Below are 21,711 nucleotides of genomic sequence, written 5' to 3'. Positions count from 1 at the left end.
AAGTTGACTAATAATTTTGATTATTACTCTTCTTTTAACATGTTCGATTAACATGGCATGATTCATGCCTGTGATCTGGACCACTATCTAATAAGGTGCTTACCTCTTTGCTCTCTTTTAAATGCAGTAAAGAAATATCTACAGTATCTACTGTATACAGTAGATATGAATCACAGGCGATTCACATAGGGGACAACGGAATTAAATAACGATATATAAACGATATTAAATTTTTCTTAAAATAAACTAAAAGCCTTAACCATTACTATGAAGTCATGAAAGTTATTAAGAAGCTTATTCAAATTATTTTGAATTGTTTCGATAAATTTAATTGACTATTTGACGCTGAAAAATATTTTTTTTTTTGAAGAAGTAATCATTTTATACCAAATATCCCATATTAGTAAAATCTATTATAAATAATCATATAAATATAACATCGATTATAAATAATATATATATGGTAAAAAGCTAGATTTGGAATTCAATAAATACAAACACTTACAAAAATGAAGAAGAATTTGTGACAAATAATAAAGAAAGAATGAATGACTCGATCATCTTTTAATAAAATATTTGAAAAATAGTAAACGAAATTATCCACGAGATCCTCCATCAGAATTAATATAAAAACAATACTTGCTTCTGTCAGTGTTTTTAAACAGCAATTTCAATAAACAAATTTTATTTGTTAGAAACAATACAGAAATGGTAGTAAATCTATTTATTAAAATGTAGGATGAAAATATAATTACTTAAATCTTAAACTTCTATTCTGAAATATTCATTTAGCATTTAACTTGAAGTTTAAAAGATAAAGTAACGACGATCAACACAATTTGTTAAATAATAATATTGGATAGTAGTTAAATAAATATAAATATGGATAGCATTTTATATAAATGCATCTACTCTAAAAGTTGATATCTAATCATTTTAATGTTTTTATAATTGATGTGATCAATAATTTGGTAAATAATTTTAGTGTTATATTCATGTACTATAAGAGATTCATTTACTATTCAGAACTATTGGCTTAACATTCAGTTTTAGCAAAATACGAAATAATCGTTTTAATGTTATTATAATTGATGGGATCGTTATTGGAAAATGATTTTAATATAATGTACTGTTGCAGAGCTATTCGTTATTTCTACTTCAAATGGAAATAAAAAGGAAATTAAAGTTACCAAAACTCAACTCTTTTACAACTTAGACTTCTGCTAGCTAATTCTTAACTTGTAAGGAAGAAAGTGAAAGGTAATTATAGTCAAATATTAAGGAAGTTTTTAAAAATTCAGATCTTTTCCATAATTGATTTTACTTTTAAATCTAACAAAAATTAAGCAAAATTTTTGTATTTATCCTCGACTGAAAACTTCACATCAAAAAAGACGAATTTTCACACCATTTTAAAATTTAAAAAACATAATTTATTAATGAAACTAATTCAGTCTTATAAATTCAATTTCTTAAATTGTGACAATTTTTGATAGATATTTCTTCAATACTTTTCAGTAATATATTTCAATGTTGCAAAGAAATTCGCATTATTTTCATGGATACGTACGGCTTTCATCCTTTAATTAATCACATGATAAATTTCTATTGTTGAAGATTTGCGAAAAATGATTCTATTTATATTTTGAGCCACAAAATTTCCAGTGCCGCGAAAGCAAAATGCAACTAAAAAAAAAAAAAAAAATAGACGACCTGGATAGTTACATTTTGAATGAAAATTATTTGAAACATTGTGTATTTTAAGAACCAAAAATCACTACTGCCATTAGTAGATAAATTAAACGAATAATAGTCTTTATATAAACAGCATATTTTAAAAATTTTAGAAATAATGCAACAAGAATTTTAACTTTATTTAAGCTTCTGAGCGACGCGCAAATATACAAAAAAATCATATAATGTTTTCGAGATGTTGTTGGTACACTCAAAGTTAGTCGTTATTTACTAAATATCCGGTGAATCAATTAAGTGCTTAATTTAAGAACCAAAAAATGTAAGGTTAATACCTAGTAAAAGCGCCAGTTCGATTTGAAATCATTAAATGAATATTTAAAATTAAAAGTGGAAAAGTTAATATATAAATTTTTTTCAAACAATAAATATTGTGATTTAAGGTGATGAAAAGGCGTTGCCTCAAATTAAATATTTCCCTCATTTTTTTTAAAAGGAAGCTGTTCAGTTTGACAGCTCCGAAAAACGAATTGTTTTCTATGACATCTTAATTATGGAAATTAGGGGGAAAAATGGTTGCAAAATAAATAGCAGGAGGAAAAAAAAAATTTTTTTTCTATATCTTTCAATAAAATAAAACTTAATAAAATTTGGAACTTTATTGGAATTCTCTCAATATCTATAATATATTGCAAAACAATATATATCTGAAAATTTTTCGAAAAACTTTCATTGTAGAGGTATGTTATGTTATTACTCGCTTCGAAAATAACGTCAAAAGATTTTTGGTTTGGTGAAGTATCTTCATTTTGAAGAGATCAAGCCATTTTATCTAATATTTGAATATATCACCGAGACATGTCTTCTAGTGCTCAACTGTTACCGCAGATATCTTAAAGTTTGGCTGGTTGCCGCTGATGGATCCCCTTCGGGAGATCCTTTACAGTCCTGAAGCACTAAAGCTGGCGGCAGTGTCCTCCGGACCTTTGACAATATCTGAGTCTTTCCTCACTTTTTCATTTCCATGGATACGTCGACAACAACAACAACAGTTGAACATATGTTTCAATCTCAGTTATTTATATTATAATAATTGTTTTACGTTACTTTTAATTTCTCATATGCTAAGCAAGCAAAGAGAAATTATTGTTACTATTAAAAAATTTGCAAATTTTTATTAATCGCCACATTTTAGGCTTCTATCAATTAGAAAATAGCAATTGGGGACTATGTTGTGCTTACATACGCAGCAAGTTAGATAATTTAAATTGTGTATAAAATTTTATTACTAGATCTATATGCAATAATAAACTAATTGAACAAGAGATATATGGATCCGTATCAGATTGTTACTTCCAACGCTCAAAAAGTTTACAATACATTAATCTCTAATTGTGCAGATGTGAAACCGTAGTTCAATGCCGGTGAGAGCTAAACAGAAGAATTTTATTATACGATATTTGATTTAAATTCCCAAAATATTTACTGTATATTGATCTTTTTATTCGTTCGAAAGTGAGCGCCGTAGCTTAACAGCGGCGAGAGCTAAACGGGTGAATTTCAGTACATGATTTTTGAGCCAAAATTTAGCTATTTAGCGTATTCCACCTGCTTTTCTGTCTGTGGGTACAAGAGCTAGATGACTCGAAAACAGCAATCCATATAAATGATGTTTGATGGTTGATCTCAATGCCAAAATTATGAAGTCGTTTCAAATTTTTGACCTAATCAGTGAATGGGAAGAGGTCCAATCGACACTCTTTATTCCATATTAAGTACAAAACATGTTGCATAAGTATCTAACATAAGATCTCCTAAGTATATTGGATTGAAAATGAAGTATAAGACTAGTAATACAGCAATAAGATAAATTGTTGTAAACAGTAAGTGTAAAATATTTCTCTTACAAATAATCCATAATTTTTTTTCTGATGTAAATAAAAATCTCGGCAAATTTTCAATTCTAACAAATAAAATGATCGAATATTTAACCTGTTAGATTCCATAAAACATTATTTATTATTTTGAACAGAAAAGGAGCTGTATCAAAATTCTAAAAAAAATGAAAGGTGTTTTATTCATTTATTTGTGTATATGTGTGAGTGTATGCGCGAGCGCAATTCCCATTTGATTCTGGAATTCTTGATTTATTTGGTTCAAAGTAATTTGATCTGAAAACAGATGCAAATTAACTCATAACTAATTGCACATTATATCAAGAGAACAGAAAATATTTGGGATATTATTCTAATAGATACTTACACAAAACTTCATAGTTCATTTCAATATTATTAACATAGCAATTTAATGTCAACTGACGATAGAAATATACTGTATTCTGAAAATCTTATTTGCTTTATGACTTTGGCATAATGATGAAATAAAATTCAATTTATAAAAAGCAAAATAATGCCTGAATTATGGATGTGTAAAAAAATTTCTTTACATTTCAGCTATCATGAATCGGTATGTTAAAACTTCCTTGCGTGACCTTTTGTACTTCATTTAACAAGAGAATTCGAAGTCGGAAAGAGCACCTAAATTCATATTATAAATTAAATAAATTCAATCCATTTAAGTAGTATCAGTAGATACGTATTTTGGCAAAAGCAATTTATGAAGGAATGAAAGATAAATATTTATTTAAAAAGAATTAAAAATATGTTGACTTTATGAAAACTGACTGATTTTTTTTAAATCTTAAGCAAAGCAAATAACAGTGATAAAATTCATCATGAACAGCAGTTAACTTTTATGCATACATGGGTCATTATTTAATATTAAATAGAAAACAATTTATATCTCTACCTCATTTCGTGGTCCGCTATTTAAAAATTTAATAGAAAGGGCATCTGTCATTCAGCGGTCGTTTTTTGTGAAGGACTATCACAGTTTTACGATCTGTTTAAGAAACCTGACTTTTTTTTTGTCTAATTGCTTAAAATAAGGATGTACCCTGCTTTTTATAGTTCCATTAATTGAAATCTAGCAAAAATGTCTACTAGGGAAAAAAAAGCTTTCTGACACTTTATTTAAATACCTGTGACAGTTTTCTAATATTTTATTAAAACAGCTTCATCAGTTTTCCAACGTTTTGCTTCTGCGTTCATGAAATAAATTGCAAAATATTTAGTAAGATTAATCATCAGCATCAAAATATCGAGCTTTGATTTTGATGATTTTATGATTTAATCATTAAATCTTGAAGAGTCCGTTGTATAAACTCCTACATAGATTTATAACCTTTCATGTTATTGTACGCCTGCACATCTTAAAAATTTCTGAACACATATGTGAGATGTTATTTGTTAACAATTAATTATCATGGCTATTTCAAAGAAATTAAACTAGCTTGTATTTTGTTATCAACGTGTTAAACGAAATTTCACATTTTATCATCTTAGTTCCAAATTAAATGGCTGCAATTCCTAATTGGAAATTTCTATGGAGAAAAATTGAGCTCATTCATATTGCATGTTGTCAAAAAGCTCCCAAGATCAAATTTACCACCACAATTGGTCAGAAAAATAGGAATGATTCCTAAATCACATGTTCTACCCGTCTGTTTCTTGTATGAATTCTTTGAAAAACACTGAAAGAGACGCGAATATTTTTTGCTCAGTAGTTATCAATAACTATAAATTCATCATGCTGGATGACATTTAACAAAATCGCTTCTTAACCTCTCTTTTCATGTAACGGCTAAAAATATGACGCGTTAGAATAGTTCTTTGGCAACTTATTTTTCATAATTATTGCCTTTTCATTTCTATACATGAAAAATTGTAACACATCATTTTTTTATAAATACAACTGCTATATATATATATATATATATATATGACATGTGGAATCTATATTTCAAGAATTTTATGAACGCCTACATCTTCATAGCAGAAAATATCATCTAACTAAATTGCTAAAAAATTAAACCAGTTAGGTGATTTAAAAAGGAAAGAAAAATGTTCAATGTTTACAAAGATGTAAAAAAAAAAAATAATCAAGTTGCTAAATTTTTAACTGGGCCCATCATTGTTAATTTGGTCACAATACAGCATTTTTCCTCCTTCTCCCTGTCATATGCATGAAGTGTGAATCCTCCGACAACGAAGCACTTAATATACTTCCGCTACGCAGAAGTTAATGCGGAATGAAATAAGCATAACTCGTTCACAAAGAATAAATCTCAAAGATTTACTGTCGGTTTAATCTGGTAATCAGTTAATCTTAAGAACGGAACTGTATTATGAGCAGCTTTAAGAAAAAGCAAAATTTTCTGATTCATCTTTGTTTTGATTTATTTTTATCTGTAAAAATAGCATTTAAAATGACAAATCGAATGTGTTCTCTGTCCATTTGACTATTATTTATTTCATAATTGTGTGTTTTATAGATAATTTTAAAAGCTATGGGCTAACTATTAAATAATACTGGAGTGAAATTATTGATTATCATATTAAGTAATTGTTAAACATTGTTTATCTTTCTGATAGATGCTAATGTTTAGATAAACGAGGAAATTGCAAAGCATTGTACGAATAAAAATGTGAAAATAATGTTATTTTCATAAATGTCTTTATAAAAAGTGATACATTTATGAAATCTGTACAAACAGAATTTATTAAAACTGATATATATAAGCGCGCATTGCTTTTGTAAGGAAATAAGAGTTACAAATTTACGCTGAATTTCAAAATTTTTCAACTGATCACAAACTATTTTTCTGACTCTATATAAGTAGCAATTTGTCTTCAATTGAAAAAAAATGTAAATGTATTTTTATTATCACTAACTTTTTAATGATAATGCAAGACTTTCGTTTACAGAATTAATATGAATGCTTGTTTAAATACTTTCTTCGTCTAACAAATATTTTTTGTTTGATTAATATTGGTTTCATGTATTTTATTCTCTTTTAAAGGAGCTAACAATTTAAAATTTTTAATCTGAAAAGCCCAATGAAACCAAAAAACATGAATTGAAAACTAAGAAAGATTAAAAACTGTCTGCTGTTCTAAACATCATTATTTGTACAGCATAATTTTGTCCAATCTCGTCAAATAAATTGATTTCCAATTCTTCCAAAGATACATCACTAACGGAATGAAAATTAATTTCTTAAAGTAAACATCTAATGACATCGGACTATGTGAAAGAACGAAAAAATAAATGCCATGAATTTCGAATGCATTATTCGATCGAAGCAGAGTAGTTGGATTTCAGTTCGTTTAGAGCTACACTGCAAATAATTATGATTTCGTATATTGTTGAGTACTTTTATACATATTTCTAATTTGGAAAAGGAATAATCGGTAAAATAAAGTGTCAGCGCATCTTATAATATATATATGATTTGAAGTATTTGCTGATGTGCGCGAATCAAAATGTGAATATAAATGTTATAGAATAAAATAAAAACTCATGAAAAAGAAAAGAGTATCTATGAAGATCTGTAGTATAATTTAAAATAGAGTAATATTAAAATTATTTAAAATCTTTGGCAATCTTAGTCGCAATCTATCCCAAAATTAGATGTACATTTACATTGCCACATATATTGCTTCAAGTTTTTGACATTTCGCTGACACTTTTTTCTAATATGGCAGTTTTTGCATGAATGAAATAATTATCACATGATAATTTTACCGCAATTGCATCAAAAATGCAAATCTATGTCGGCTAAATTGTAAATGATATTTTTTTATGTTTAGAATATTTCTTTTTTCATTTTCTATTTAAAGAATTTAACTATTTTTTTTATCTCTTATTTCCCATTATATACTATTTTAGAAATTTTCGCATGCTTACTTTATTGTGTTTTTATAAAGAGACTCTTTAAAGGAAATATATGTTGTAGATTTCAATATTTGTGAAGTGATTTTTAAAGATGAATTACTAAGCGATGTATTTGCCATTTTTGTTAAAAAAAACTTTTTTAGTTTTGAATATTAATGACCATTTTTTAAGGAATGCATTTTCGAATCTATTTCAAATTATTAACTAATATTCCAAACATCTTATAATAAAAAAAGTTGTTTTCTGATACAGATTGCAGAGATACTTTTCTTGATTAAAAAAAAATCACATTTATCCCACCAAAAAAGGAGAAACACTTTATATAACAATCCCAGTAAAAATACTAGTCAGATTTTTTTTATTCGCCAACCAAAAATGTATAAAAAGAAAAGAATTAACTCCAGGGTCAATATTTCAGAGCTTCGAAGAATTACTGATTAACGCATTTGCGTTTACTTCACGTGAGTGTAAAATGTTGGATTGCCTCGTTTTTTTGGTCTAGCCTTGTATTCGAAACGAGATAGGAATAAATTATTGAAACGCCTTTGACTATCATTAATCAACATTTAAAACATCATTCATTTGAGTCTCTATATAGAAAATGATTTATTCACTAAAATGGAGCTGATAAAAATTAAAAATTAACTTTTAAGCGCAGTAATTGTTTATTATCTACTGAAATCGCCAAAAAATGAATAGTAATTGTAGCATGGCCCGTAGTAAAGCGTTTGTGTTATTTTTATTCATTATTTTCCATCGTCAGTTTTTTTTTATAAGAAGTCTAGGTAAACCGATATCTTAATTGAAACTCGGTGATCTGTTTTTATATACCTTCTCGACCGAAAGAAAAATTTACAAAGAACAAACATTAAAGAAACTAAATAATGCATAATAAATATTCATAAAACTTCGAATTAAAACATATTCTCATTGCTCACATTCCTGCTCTAAGAATCTAAATTTAATTTAAAAAAAACTAAGAAATAAAAAAATAAAAAGTACTTGTTAGTTCATAAGATACATTTTTTTTTTTTTAATTTTAAGTATAGCAATTTTTCGATCATTTTTGTATTCATACTTAAAAGTAGGTTGGCGATTGAAATTAAGTAATATACAACTGAATGTAATAATGAATTCACTACATATTCTATATATGTATGTAATAATATGTAATAAATTCGTTTTAGTTAGGTACTTAAAATTAGTTATTTAAACAATTTAAATTCAGAATTTCATAAAATATTTTAGCTTCTGAGTTGGATAGCCCGCCCTCTGACTTTCTCATGTTTCTCAGGGTTATAATATCTGTAATTTTAAGTGTTCAACGTTAAGCTGCAGTATCACGTAAAAATCACGCTACTACAGCAAATGCTTTATTTGTAGAAGAAAATTTATTTACTTTAGGTAATTCGAATAAAAAACTGAAATATATTATATTACAAAAGCATTTGTCCCTTTCGTTCTTTTCCAAAGTTTTTTTTTTCTTTTAATTAATTTACAGCATTAAAAAGCTTACTATAAAGTAAGAAATTATTGGCATCCAATATATTAATTTTAAAAGTATATTAATCACTATTACCATGATAAATTTTTAGTTTAAACTTTTCAATATTAATTGAAAAAATTAATGTAGAACAATTTTTAGTATTATACTTTCTTGTGCAACTTTCAGTATTTTTAACATAAAACTACTCGAAACTTTTTACACTTCAAAATTAAATTTCTTACTTAACATTAGAAATTGGAACATAATGTATTGAGTATACCCAAATAATATATTTCAGTTTTTTTTCGAATTCCCAAAAGCAAATAAATTTTCTTCTGTAAAGCATGGCAAAACAAAACTTTTCCAATATCATGTGAAAAATATTTTGAATGTTAATGCTCAAATGTCTTTGAAATAAAACGATATTGTAAAAATTACGGGGACAAAAATGATCTTCGAAGACATTTTCCGTAATTACTTGATGCAAATATTCATTTTCTTATAGATTGTCTTTCATATGATTAGACATGCGTTTAGAAGTATGGTTTCATAATACTCTATTTCTGAAACTATCCAACATTTCATGTCCTTTTTTTTTATCATAGTTCATCCAATATTTAATAGTACATTTTGTTATCATATCTTTTCTATGCATATATTTCAGGGTCTATTCCATTAAATACCCATCAAATTTATGGGCATGATGCGTGCTAAATCCTTCGCCATAAATCAAATATCTTCACATTGGTATGGCATGGAAACTTTAGAAGTGAGACGTCGCCTTAGATGCTGTTGTGCTCCACCGAGTTCAACTCAGATTTACAATATGGCCTCCATGACACTTCGAATTTGGATGTTTAACTCTAGTTACTATCTATAACAGATTAAACAAAATCAATCTCTACTAATAACAAAGATGTATAGCATTTCCTTCAAATCCCGATTCTACAATTAGACCAGTATCAAAAATCGTTTTTTAAGTTATATTGATCTTTAAAGTGGAAGCCAAATTGAATCCGTAGATTATCTTTTAAATTTATCGTAGGCCGATTCATTAATAACTTAGAAGAATGAAATTCTGTTGCGCAAAGGAAGTTAAATTCACGAATTTTGAATATTAATGTCATTCACTTTTGATGGTTCCATTTTACTAAGAAATGATTAAGAAAGAAAGACATTTGTTCGTATTGACTCAGTTTCCTATGAAAAAAAAGTTTCCTTTTTTGGGTTGTAATGAATGATTAGTGAATGATCTGCATTATCTCTGAACATTTCTATTAAGTAAGAGAATTTACTTATAAAGGTGCATTTTTACTGACTGCCAAAAAGCAATAGTTTTTGCTGAAACCAGAGAAAGTATTTTCCCCTTTGTTTTTACACTCAATATCTACAATATATAATGTATTCGGTGCTTCATATTACAAAAAAAAATATATATGTATTATGGATGTATCGTTTCGGTTTGAAATTACAATTTGATACAGGACATGGTTACAAGATTCTCTTATCAAATTTCTTTTACCCAAATAATTATTCCTTTTAATCATGGTTTTCATGTTTAACCGAATGTACAGGCGGACAGACCGTTGGCACATTGATATTTTAGATTCAAAATCTGACGCAGTTCTACAATTGGGATGGTGAAGCCGTCACAATTCTGTTTATATAATATGTGCATAAATACGAATGGCATAAGATAAATGTCTGCATATAAGCTGAATGAATTTTATCTTTATCGTCGAAATCTTTTCACTATATTCTTTTAGAAATCTTTAAATTTCCTGAACCGATCACTTAGCTCCTTATCTGCAACTGTCGTCCGTATAGAATGTGTTTTTTAGTTTTATTTCACAAACAACTGATTGATTCGAAATCGAAATAATCTGAAACGTAAAAATTCAACCAAATCTCAGTATTTTTTTTTTTTTTTTTTTTTGAGATTGCATTATTTTCTTTTTGTATGGTTATTTTAAAAGAAAGTAAAAAAAATGATATCAAGTCTTAGATAGCAATATTTTGTAAATAAATATATATTAATAAATCAGCATGGCAAAACTTAATTGTAACTCTTGTCAAGCAGAGAACCCATGATCAAAGGTAAAATCAGTAAAAAAAAAAAAAAAAAAAAAAAAAAACTGAAAAATATTGAAAAATATTATCTATGATGAACATTTAAAGATTTCTCTATACTTTGATGTATCCGTTCTAACTTCTGTATGATAAAATTTCATTTCTAATTTGCTCTGTCCTTATTTTATATAATTTTTTAAAGGTTCATTAAATTAGACTCTCTAATGAACAATCAAAATCTTGAATATTTAATTTATGGAAACAAAGTGAAGTTTTATTGCATTATGGTCATTGAAACACTACTATATTAAGATTATTTAAGCATGCGAAACTGAGTTTAATGATGATTATCTTTCAGTGTGGGGAAAATGACCAATCAATTTTGAAGTGATAAGATTCGTTTCTTCTTCGCCAGGGCTTCAATAAAATATGCTTATTAATAGTTATTGCACAATAAGTTCGGAATTCATAGATGTGATTAAGTGTTGCAAACCTTCTCATAACGACAAAGGAACAGAATTCAGAAAATTTAATGCAGATTGTGATTTCAACAACCTCCAGCTCTCTAGGAGTTTGAGAAATCCTACTATATAAATCGAATTATCATCTTTCTTTTATGTTACCAATGTAGAAGAAACTTATTCTATGAACTATTCTGCTTTTTTCTTTTGTTCACAAGTTTAGTATCTATAATGTAGGTCTTCATAATCAGATTTGAAACTCGATTCCTCGAGGGTTTTAATTCCTCGAGGGGTTGACCATCTGTCAGATTGTACTTTTGCATGCATATGAATACGATAATACAAAAACGTAAGATAAATGAAATGTGGTTCACAGTTTTAGCACGTATATTGCTGATTTTTTTAAAAATCAAATTTTGAACTAAACCTGTTGAAAAGTTGATCATTTGTCAATCTACTTCCTCAGGATTGGGAAAGGAATAACTCAGACACGCAGTAACTGGAATAAATGGAATATGGTGTGTGATCTTGTGATTACAGTTACAGTTAAATGTCAGATTTTGATTTTAATTGATCGGAAAAAAAGACGCCCGAATTCCATGTTTGATTTTCTGGTACTTGTGTTTTAACAGCATGTCAACGCTTAATTGCTGATCATTGAAAATTAGTTTCAGTAAAAACTCTAGATTCTCTCTCTTCTCTAAAACAAATCTAATTTCTCTAAACAAAATTTCTAAAACAAAAGGATCGATCATTCGTAACCATTTCTCGTTGATGGCATCAAGTTAATACTCAAATACAAGTCTTCTTCATTACACTATGAAGCACGCAACAATCTTGTATGAAGATAAAAAAAATCTCAACACTCGTGGCGTTCAGGCGCTCACCGTGTCTCCCAATCTGTGCGGGGCGAAGGGCATAACACCTTTTATTAGAGAATATACCAGAAAATTTTGAGATAACAACTTCCACTGGTTTCCAAAGCAGACTCGTCAACTTTTTTTTTTAAAAAAAGGTGATGAACTTTTTCTATCAAGTTTGTTTTCAAATACAAGACATTACAATATTTAACTATGCATATGAGTATATAAGTAAGTATTAGTAAGAAGCGTATAAATTTTTCTTTATCTGTGTGTAGGGGGGGAGGGGTTACAAATGTATTTTCACAAATCTCGCCAATAATCTGCTTTAAATGAACACTGCTACCGAAAACAGATATCGTAGACAGATTTCAGCTAAGATAGGAAATCGAAATAAAAGCAGATGTGAACTATTGTCCCCCTCAAAAATATTTCCAAATGTGAGAATATTTTTTTTTTTTTCATTGTTATAAGAAATAAGATAATTTTTAGTTATTACTTTTTACTTATTAGCTTTAATATCGCGTCCATGAAAGTGGTGAGATAAATGATAAAGTAATAAGATTTGCTTTTATGATTCTCTACAAGAGCAGGAAAGAAGAGTGCCTCAAATTCATCAATGAATTAATGAAAAAGTCTAGATAATATCGATCTAGTTAAATATTTTTTTTTTCCTCTGAATGTTCTACATGAACTGTAGGGGACATTTCCTCTAAACATTTTTTTTCTTTATTAAAAGCATATTAATCTTTTAGAAAAATTATTTCCAAATAAACAAATTAAATTAAATAATTTGTACTTAAATTTTAACTTGTATTTTTAAATCTCGTTTCAAATATTTGAAGCTGTTTTACAATTTTCGTTTTTATACTTAAATATATTTTTAAATATAAATGATAAACTAAATGATAAAATGCAGGACTACGATTTAATATCAATAAAACCTTGCAAATGCATAGAAAATTGCAGTGAAATACGCTTTATAAAATCAAAATTTATCACTAGGGAAAAGTTTTTGAGAAAAATGACAATTATTTTCAATAATGAGAATGCGATAATCAGTGACTAATGACTTCAAATTAACAAAATTAATAAATTTTTTAAAAAAACAATTTAAATAGTATCCAATAGTATAAATATTATTTTAATATAAGTATAATTAATTTAGTAAAGTAATATGTAATATATAATAATTATTTAAAATTTTGTCTGTCTTTAAAGCAATACATTGCCCTTATATTTGAGATTGTATCATTTGCAGCTGTTTGTTGTATTGATTTTTATTGCAAAATGACGCTTTCTTTCTTCAACTTAAAAAAAAAAAATATCAGAAGAAAAAATTTTCAAAAATATATCATACGAAAACTGAAATGCTAATTTAAAGAAAAAGTATTTTCCTACTATTTATGATTTCATGTAAATGATGAATATTGCTTGATTGAAATAATGAAATTAGAGAAATTTGTTTCCGCAAGATTCATTCATGTGTTATTACTTTACAGAAAATGTATTTGATTAATGCTTTTGAAAAAGAAAAGTGTCCTTGGTCTCTCAGTGGTGAAGCTTCGAGTCTTTAGTTTTAGGATACTTTACCATGTTTTACTAGTTACCGTTCGATTTCTGTCTTTGGTAAAAGTCTTCTTCACTGTTACGATTCAGAAGGGCGGAGAGCAAGTTGCTAACTCTTTCTGATCTAAACGCAAGGTAAAATTGCATCTCTGTTAATATTGATAATGCAGAAAATCAAATGAAAAATAAATTGGTTTCATTTGAAGTTTAAAAGCTCGAAAAAGATTTTTGCTTGACGATTAGCCATTAAAAATGTTCAGATTAAGTTTATTAATTCTATAATAGTGAAGGTTAACCAGAGCAAATTAGTTAATTAGATTCAAATTAGGAACTTTAAAAGCAGATATAACGTTATTTAATTATTCTAGTAAAGGTTAGTCAGAGCGAATTAGTTAGTTGGATTCAAATTAGGAAATTTAAAAACAATTATAACGTTATTAAATTATTCTAGTGAAGGTAAATCAGAGCAAATTAGTTAGTTGGGTTCAAATTAGGAAAATTTCATTTTAGCAACAATTATAACGTTATATATTTCAGCTTTCTTAACATGAGATGAGTTAAACGTTCTTAGTATTTTGATCTATCTTGACTTAAAGAATTTTGATGCTTGCATTTTTTTATCCATTAAATAAACTGTAGTGTTGTGTAAAATTATTATATTAAATTTTGATGTTATTTTGAAATGAAGTAGTATAAATTGTATCAATTTTGCGATGATGTTTTTTCTTGGTATAAATAACAGCTTTTTCAAAAAATATTTCATTTTTTTTTCCTTACCAAACACAATATCGGCAACTTCTAAATGGAATTACATGTTTTACTCTGATCCTATCAATAATCTCATGGATTTACTTGAATAAAATAATAGATATATTTATGCCTGTTTTAAATGCATGTAAAATAGGAAAAATATGTAATTAAAAAGAATTCAGTATTAATAAGAAGTTTGGCATTTCGACATTTATCAAATTGCACAGTTGCCGGATTATTCCTCATTTAAGTCAGTCATGATTTGTCTTCAATTATGCGAAATATCAGCATACGAAATGCATTGCCAGAAGAAAGGAATCGTCTATTAAATGACAAGAACAACATTTTAAAAGAAAAATTGTGCTCGTTTGAGGTGTGTGTTTTTAAAATCTTTGAATAAAATATGTATCTTCATTGCCAAAATCTCAGAATATGTTTTTTTATTTTCTTTATACCATTACTCTCAAAATGAAATTTTTCGAGAGTATTTTGCAAAGATTAAATAATGCGTGAGCTGAACATGACAACTTTTTTTCGCCTAAAGTTCATAATAATAATAATAATTTCGATTTAAATGAAAATATAATTTGCATCAATATTAAACGTAATTAGTTCTTTTAAACATTACGGCATCTCATTACGAAACTTTTTACCAACAAAACGTTTTAATTATGAATGCGCTCTGAAACATTTCATTGTATTGTAATTACGATATTTTTCTCTCCTTTTTTTCCATTTTTAAACGAACAATTGTTCAAATCAAACACATTATTTTTAAAACAATGAATGCCCATTTAGTGACGCATACTAAAGCTTCAAGATAAAGGGAAAATGTTTCACAATAACTAGAATGCATGTTGAAAATATAACTTCATTTGAAATTTATTTATAATTCATTAGTTAAATACTTCAGTCCTAAAAACCTTGTCAAACAATCGAAAAGTTTAATTCCAGGTATTGCATCAATTGCGCTGCTTTTATAGAATCGTAGTTGAAAGTTGATTATAATGAAGTAAGATTTGTAACATTATAATTTTTATTCTATTTTTTATAAAAAAAAAAATCTAGTACATATATATATTCTATACTATTTAAAATCAAGCTTTTTAGAAGATAGTATAAAAATTATTTTCAGTATTTTTTTTTCCTTGGAATTGTTTTATTGGTACCTGGATAGAAAATAATAATATCATATAACATTCGCTTCTTAAATGAATCTGTATAAAATTAATATAACAATGATTGAATTAAAAATTAATGTTACAAAACTCATAATAATTAATTTCTGAAATAAATTCATAAAAAATCATGATGTGATAAATTCGCAGGTAAAATTAGGTAAAATGATATGAACAATTTATTAATTTATTATAATTAAATACATTTTGAGTAAGATGCACTTTGATTTTTTTTTTAAAAATGTATGCTAAATAAAAGGATGTTTTTTTAATGACCATGAAACAACTATGTTATTTCATTATTATTCTTTGTGCTACACGAAGAGCTACAATGCATTCTTCTGTTAAATTTGTAACACAAAGGTCAGCTTTTTATCGTAAAAATTATTTTTTAAGAAAAAATGACAAAATTTATACAAAGATTTAAAGGCAATTGATAAGTTTAAGATCAAAGCTAAAAAATTTCGAATATCTCCTGAAAATCATTCATATATATTTTCAAGATAAAATAATTTTTTTAAAAAATGAGCCGAATAAATTTCTACAAAAAATGATTACTTTCATCATTTCGAATTACATTATGAATTATTAATCGAACTGAAAAAGGTCATCAATCATTGGTTTTTACTATGCAGTTGCAATGAGGTTGAAGATGATATCAATACCGAGAGAAACGTTTCGATAAAACAAATTATACGGAAGAAGATGAATAATGACGTACTATTCAGAATTCAAAAATATTCTAAATTGTTTTTATCTCTTTCTTTTCAAATTATTGGTGTTATAAATTATTATGATTATCCTTAAAACATAAAAAAAGTAAATATATTGAGATATATATATTGAGATATATAAAAAGATCCTTAAAATAATTTTAAAATAATCTAACAATTTCTTGCTCTTCGTAAAAATTTCTTATTTAAACCTTATTAGCTAATTTATATCATAAATTAATTCAATAATAATAAATCAAAAGCCTTGGTAAGAAGAAATATTTCTCAAAAGTATAATAAATAATGATATTTATTCACATATTTCACTTTTTTCTTTTAAAAAATTCAGCTTTAATCAGCAAGATTCGACAACTGAAAAATTTGTTTAAATTCTTTAGCTAATATATTTTTTGCAGCAATTTTTTTTTATTTTCTTTTTCTATATGCTGAATTTAAAGCCATTTTTAAAAAGCCTCTTTTTTCCCTCAAATAATTATTCTGAATTTAAAATTAGAATTCCTTCACACATAAATACATCTCGATTCCACATGTTTAAAACAGAGATTTTATTTTAAATTACATTTTCAAATTGATTTTTATTTCCTTAGGACAGTTAGGAAAATTGACTTTTATTAATGAATCAAATTTTCTAACTTTTAATAGCTGTTTATTACAGCTGTTTAATATCCAAAAATGCAATTTACAAAAAAAATATATAAAATGGTAGTCACACTTAAAGTTGCTCAATATATTTTTTCTCCCAACAAAGTAAGAAAAAAAAGGTTTAGATCTAAAAATCTCTATTAAGCGCCACGATAATATTCTGAGTTTAAAATATTTCACATTTTAGACTCACGAATATCGATAACTTACTCTAACTTTTAAATACGGACATTTTTATAGCTGCACAGCAATTCGAAATATTCATTTTTAAAATGCTCTCTTGTTGTTCAAAAATGCTCCCAAATTTCATGTTTAATAATATTTTTAACTATATAAAAAGTGATATATATATATATATATATATATATATATATATATATATATATATATATATATATATATATATATATATATATATATATATATATATATATATATATATATATATATATATATACCTTAAAAAACGATATGTCTATGTATAATTCTTGCACTGCTAGAAATACACAGAGTATTGCTAGTTCTAGATATTGTATAGGTCTTGCACTGCTAGAGTTACATTCGAGCATTTACACCTCGATTTTAAAAGATTTATACATTTCTAAATGTTACCGAAAATAGCTTCAAAACAAGGCCAAGTAAAATATCGCTTAAAGTATTGTTATTATTTAAATAATCGTAATTTTTTTAATGAGTGTTAATTTTATATTAATTTAAGTATAGAAGTGCTGAAGGTAAGTTTTATTTAAAAAGTATCATTTCAGAATTTTAACGACTCATTGCCTATGAATTAGTTAATTTATTAAAAATTTATTTTATAAATCATTTTCAAACTGATTGTATTTAATCATTTTTTTTAATTTCGAAAATTTTTAGTAACAAAAAAATTCGTTATCTTTTTTTTTTCCAATTTTTTTTTTTTTTTTTTTTAATGAAAATGAATTCGGATGGATTAAAATATATTTGCACCAATATGAAATTTTTACAAAAAAAAAAAAAAGAATAGATTTATTTTATTTTTAAACTTATATTTCTTTAAACATGAACTAAATTTTTAAATTGGGGGATTGTGAAAAAAAAAACTTTTAAATTTGCTGTTTTAAATATTTCTGAAGCAATTTTTGAACACGTTAGAGATAAAGAAAATCTTGATTCTAAATTTCAAAAATAATCAAAGCAATGAAATTGAAATCTTAAAATTGCAAAATTTAATAAAATTCTCGGAATTTTCATTTTTTAATATTTTTTATTAAAACAAATTCATAATTTAAATATTTTAATTTTTCCTAATTTTTGTTTCACATTTTAAACTTTTTGTTTTTTTTAATTTTTTAATAAAGAAAGTGTGAAAAATTATGTATAGAATTAAGTTAAAATAATAATAATTACAATAATTTGACTTTTTTGAGTTTTCAAATAATGAGTTTTGAATGAATGAAATTTGAATGCTTTATTAGAGAGTGCAACTTATTAGCAACAATTTAAACATTTTTATTACACTATTTGAATTGATTTAAGATTTTGAATCATTTTCCTGTTTTCACTTAAATACATTGCACAATCAAAGCTGTATTCAAAACACAAATGCAATAAAAGAGTTCAGAACTCAAATACGAATTGACAAATGATTTCCCAGTTTTGCAGTAGAATTATTATTATTATTATTACTATTATTCGTTTAAGGGATTTTTAATAACCAAGAAAAACAAAGGCAGAAAGAAATGGATCAAAAGATTCAGTTAATAAACATTTTGTATTTTTAATTAACTAATTTCATTGCTACAGTTGCCGCTCGGCAGAATTCAACACACCGCCATCAGTGTTTCCATTGCACAAAAACTGTTTTCACAAGAAAATGAAATAAATGGAAAAGTGAAACACTTACAGCTTTTGGGATGATTCTTCACAAGAAAGATGAGTTCAGAGACTAGTTCACATACAAACAATTATACACGTCGGTCATTTTGTTTGATTTGATATGATGAACAGACTGTCAACAGGGAAGGTAAGGGGATCACAGTAATCAAAACAGTACTGGAAAAAGTTTTCTGAGTCAAATTCGTACAGAAGTTTGTTAATAAAAGTTTATTTGGTTCTCACCTTTGCATAGATTTACTGAAAACGGCAACACTGTGTATATCTTTATTTTGTATCTTCAAATTTCGCTTGCTTGTACACTTGGGAAGGAGAAAAAAACGGATTTGATTTTTAACTGTGGAAATTTTCTTTCTTACTCAACAATGACGGTTGTAAGAATGACCACCCTATAATTGACTGATTTGTTCATCAGATTTTTAATTGTTTCAGTTCTAGTCCAAAATTTGCTTTAAACAAAAACAATACAGTTAACATAACTTGATTTGAACAGGAGGAAAGTCTCTTACTTTATTTCTACCTTATAAAACGCTGTACAGAATCACAATGCAAACGTTTTGATCTATAGACATTTTTTGTTTCTTTTTTACTAACAAATACCTGATGAAAGTTCTGGGAGATGAAGCATTCTGAAGAACTATCGCAATGAGTCGCCTCAAAGAAAATGATATGTTGACACTTTGTCAGCATTACCGCCTTTTTACAGGTTCAAATGCAGGTGACACATTGCCATCAAGTGACATTACTTTCTACTATCATACTGTTCACAATTCACCATTTTCTGGCGGCTTCGGTCTTCCCAGACACGAATACAACCCTAACAACTGACTAGCGGGCAATGAATGTCCTGGAGGAGTAGGTGCATCTCCATGATTGTCCCTCGAAGTTGAAGGATACGCTGAATGGCAGTCCGATACTCTGAGGAAAGGGTTGAGCACAAGAGATCCGGCGGATGAAGTGACCACAGCAGATTCGCCTGGACTTCTTGGTACAGACGATCCCAGGCCATAAGGGCCGGACGGACCGCAGCCACATGGCATGAAGTAAGGAGACACTGGAAGGGACAGCCCGGAATAAAGAGAAGCCGCCGCTGCTGCTGCAGCTGCCGGACTGTAAGTCGGATACGGACTTGTGCTGCTGAGGGGTTTGAAAGGATGCAAAAGTCCTGCGTCACTTGTCGTAGAAGATCCTGCAGACGACAGCTTTCCATCTGGATCTGTTCTGTCTTCGGAAGGGGATAGCCTGGACACTGTCGCTGTTGGTGCTGTGCTGGTGATGACAGCTGTTGGTTGACTCTGGAAGATAGAGTCTGCTCCTGACGAGAAAGGGAGAAGTCCGGGCATAGGAAGTCCGGACGACGTTGGAGCCCCTGGAAAGAAACTCCTGGAGAAGTTCATTCCTAGATAATCTATTGGTGTCGACATGTAAGGTAGAGGAAAAGGAAACCTGTCCTTTTTGAGAAGAGTCTTGGGTTTCCGTCTAGGCTTGTACTTGTAATCAGGATGCTCTTTCATGTGCAGAGCTCTGAGTCGCTTGGCTTCTTCGATGAAGGGCCGCTTCTCTGATTCAGACAGGTGTTTCCATTCTGTACCCAGTCGCTTGCTGATTTCCGAGTTGTGCATCTTGGGGTTCTCGAGGGCGATTTTGCGGCGTTGGGCTCTGGACCACACCATGAATGCGTTCATGGGCCGCTTGACATGAACTTCGCCCGTGGCAGTGTGGCGTGTGGTGGGCAGGCTCATGTCTGGTGGATCAGTGGCCTGGCGGTCCCACCACGCGGCGACCCTGCGAAACGCCACCGTCGTCGGATCTTCAATCCTGTACACCTCAATCGCGGTGGTCAGTTTGAAACAAACAGATGTGGAAAAAAAAAAGTCAGTCGGTCAGGAGATGAAGTAGCAAATTGAACGTGAGTAAACAAACAATCTCAAATTAGTGGACAAATGAGTTTCAGATCTCTATCTGGGCCACAAAGTTCCAGTATTCACATTCATAAATTGTGTGATTTTTCACACATACCATCACTTTTGAACAGAAACTACTGAAAATACATCGGCCTTGCAAAGACAATGAAAAAAATTCTCTGTTCCAAATTTTATCGTTAAAGAATTGCTTTTTCAACTTGATTCGTTTCTGATTTAACCGTCTATTGATATTCTTGAGAGAAATTTTTAAATGGTAAATTAATTAATTGCATTATTTTTTTTTCTAAATATTATTATTATTATTTGTATCCAATAATTCAGCCTAAGTTTGAATCGATTCGAGGTAGAGAAAAAAATTGACTCGGTAGCGACTAACTCTTCTAAGTCATCACGTGCCTGCTTCGCCGTAATTATCGTTTGCTGACAGAAGCTCTCGGGAACGCAGAATCAACGGACCTGACCGGCAGGGAGATTCTACCACTTTATTTAACCACGTGCGAGTGAAGTAGTCGAATCACTCGCTTAGAATCCAGTTTTAAAAGCCAGCCAATAACAGAGCAGCTTACATGACGAACAGATGACGAATAGTAGAGGCGTGGTCACAACTAACGCAGCGTAATGCGATTCGCTGTTTGGTAGAATGGGCGGTGATTTGCAAGGGAAGCCTCGGAAC

The 21,711-nt window shown here is 28.2% G+C and overlaps 1 protein-coding gene across 1 annotated transcript in view; it reads right to left on the bottom strand.

The window, feature by feature from the left end:
- Window positions 1-21,506, bottom strand: part of LOC129969650 (transcription factor Sox-14-like) — a 96,933-nt gene extending 75,427 nt beyond the window's left edge. The window contains exon 1 of the mRNA XM_056084303.1: window positions 19,124-21,506. Within this exon, the coding sequence (XP_055940278.1) occupies window positions 19,878-20,855 (978 nt within the window). The 5' untranslated portion in view covers window positions 20,856-21,506 and the 3' untranslated portion in view covers window positions 19,124-19,877. The remainder of the gene's footprint in view (window positions 1-19,123) is intronic.
- Window positions 21,507-21,711: the final 205 nt, after the last annotated feature.

The sequence above is a fragment of the Argiope bruennichi genome, chromosome 5 (assembly GCF_947563725.1).
Source record: "Argiope bruennichi chromosome 5, qqArgBrue1.1, whole genome shotgun sequence".
Classification (NCBI taxonomy): Eukaryota; Metazoa; Arthropoda; class Arachnida; order Araneae; family Araneidae; genus Argiope; species Argiope bruennichi.
This window is presented reverse-complemented; position numbering and strand designations above follow the sequence as displayed.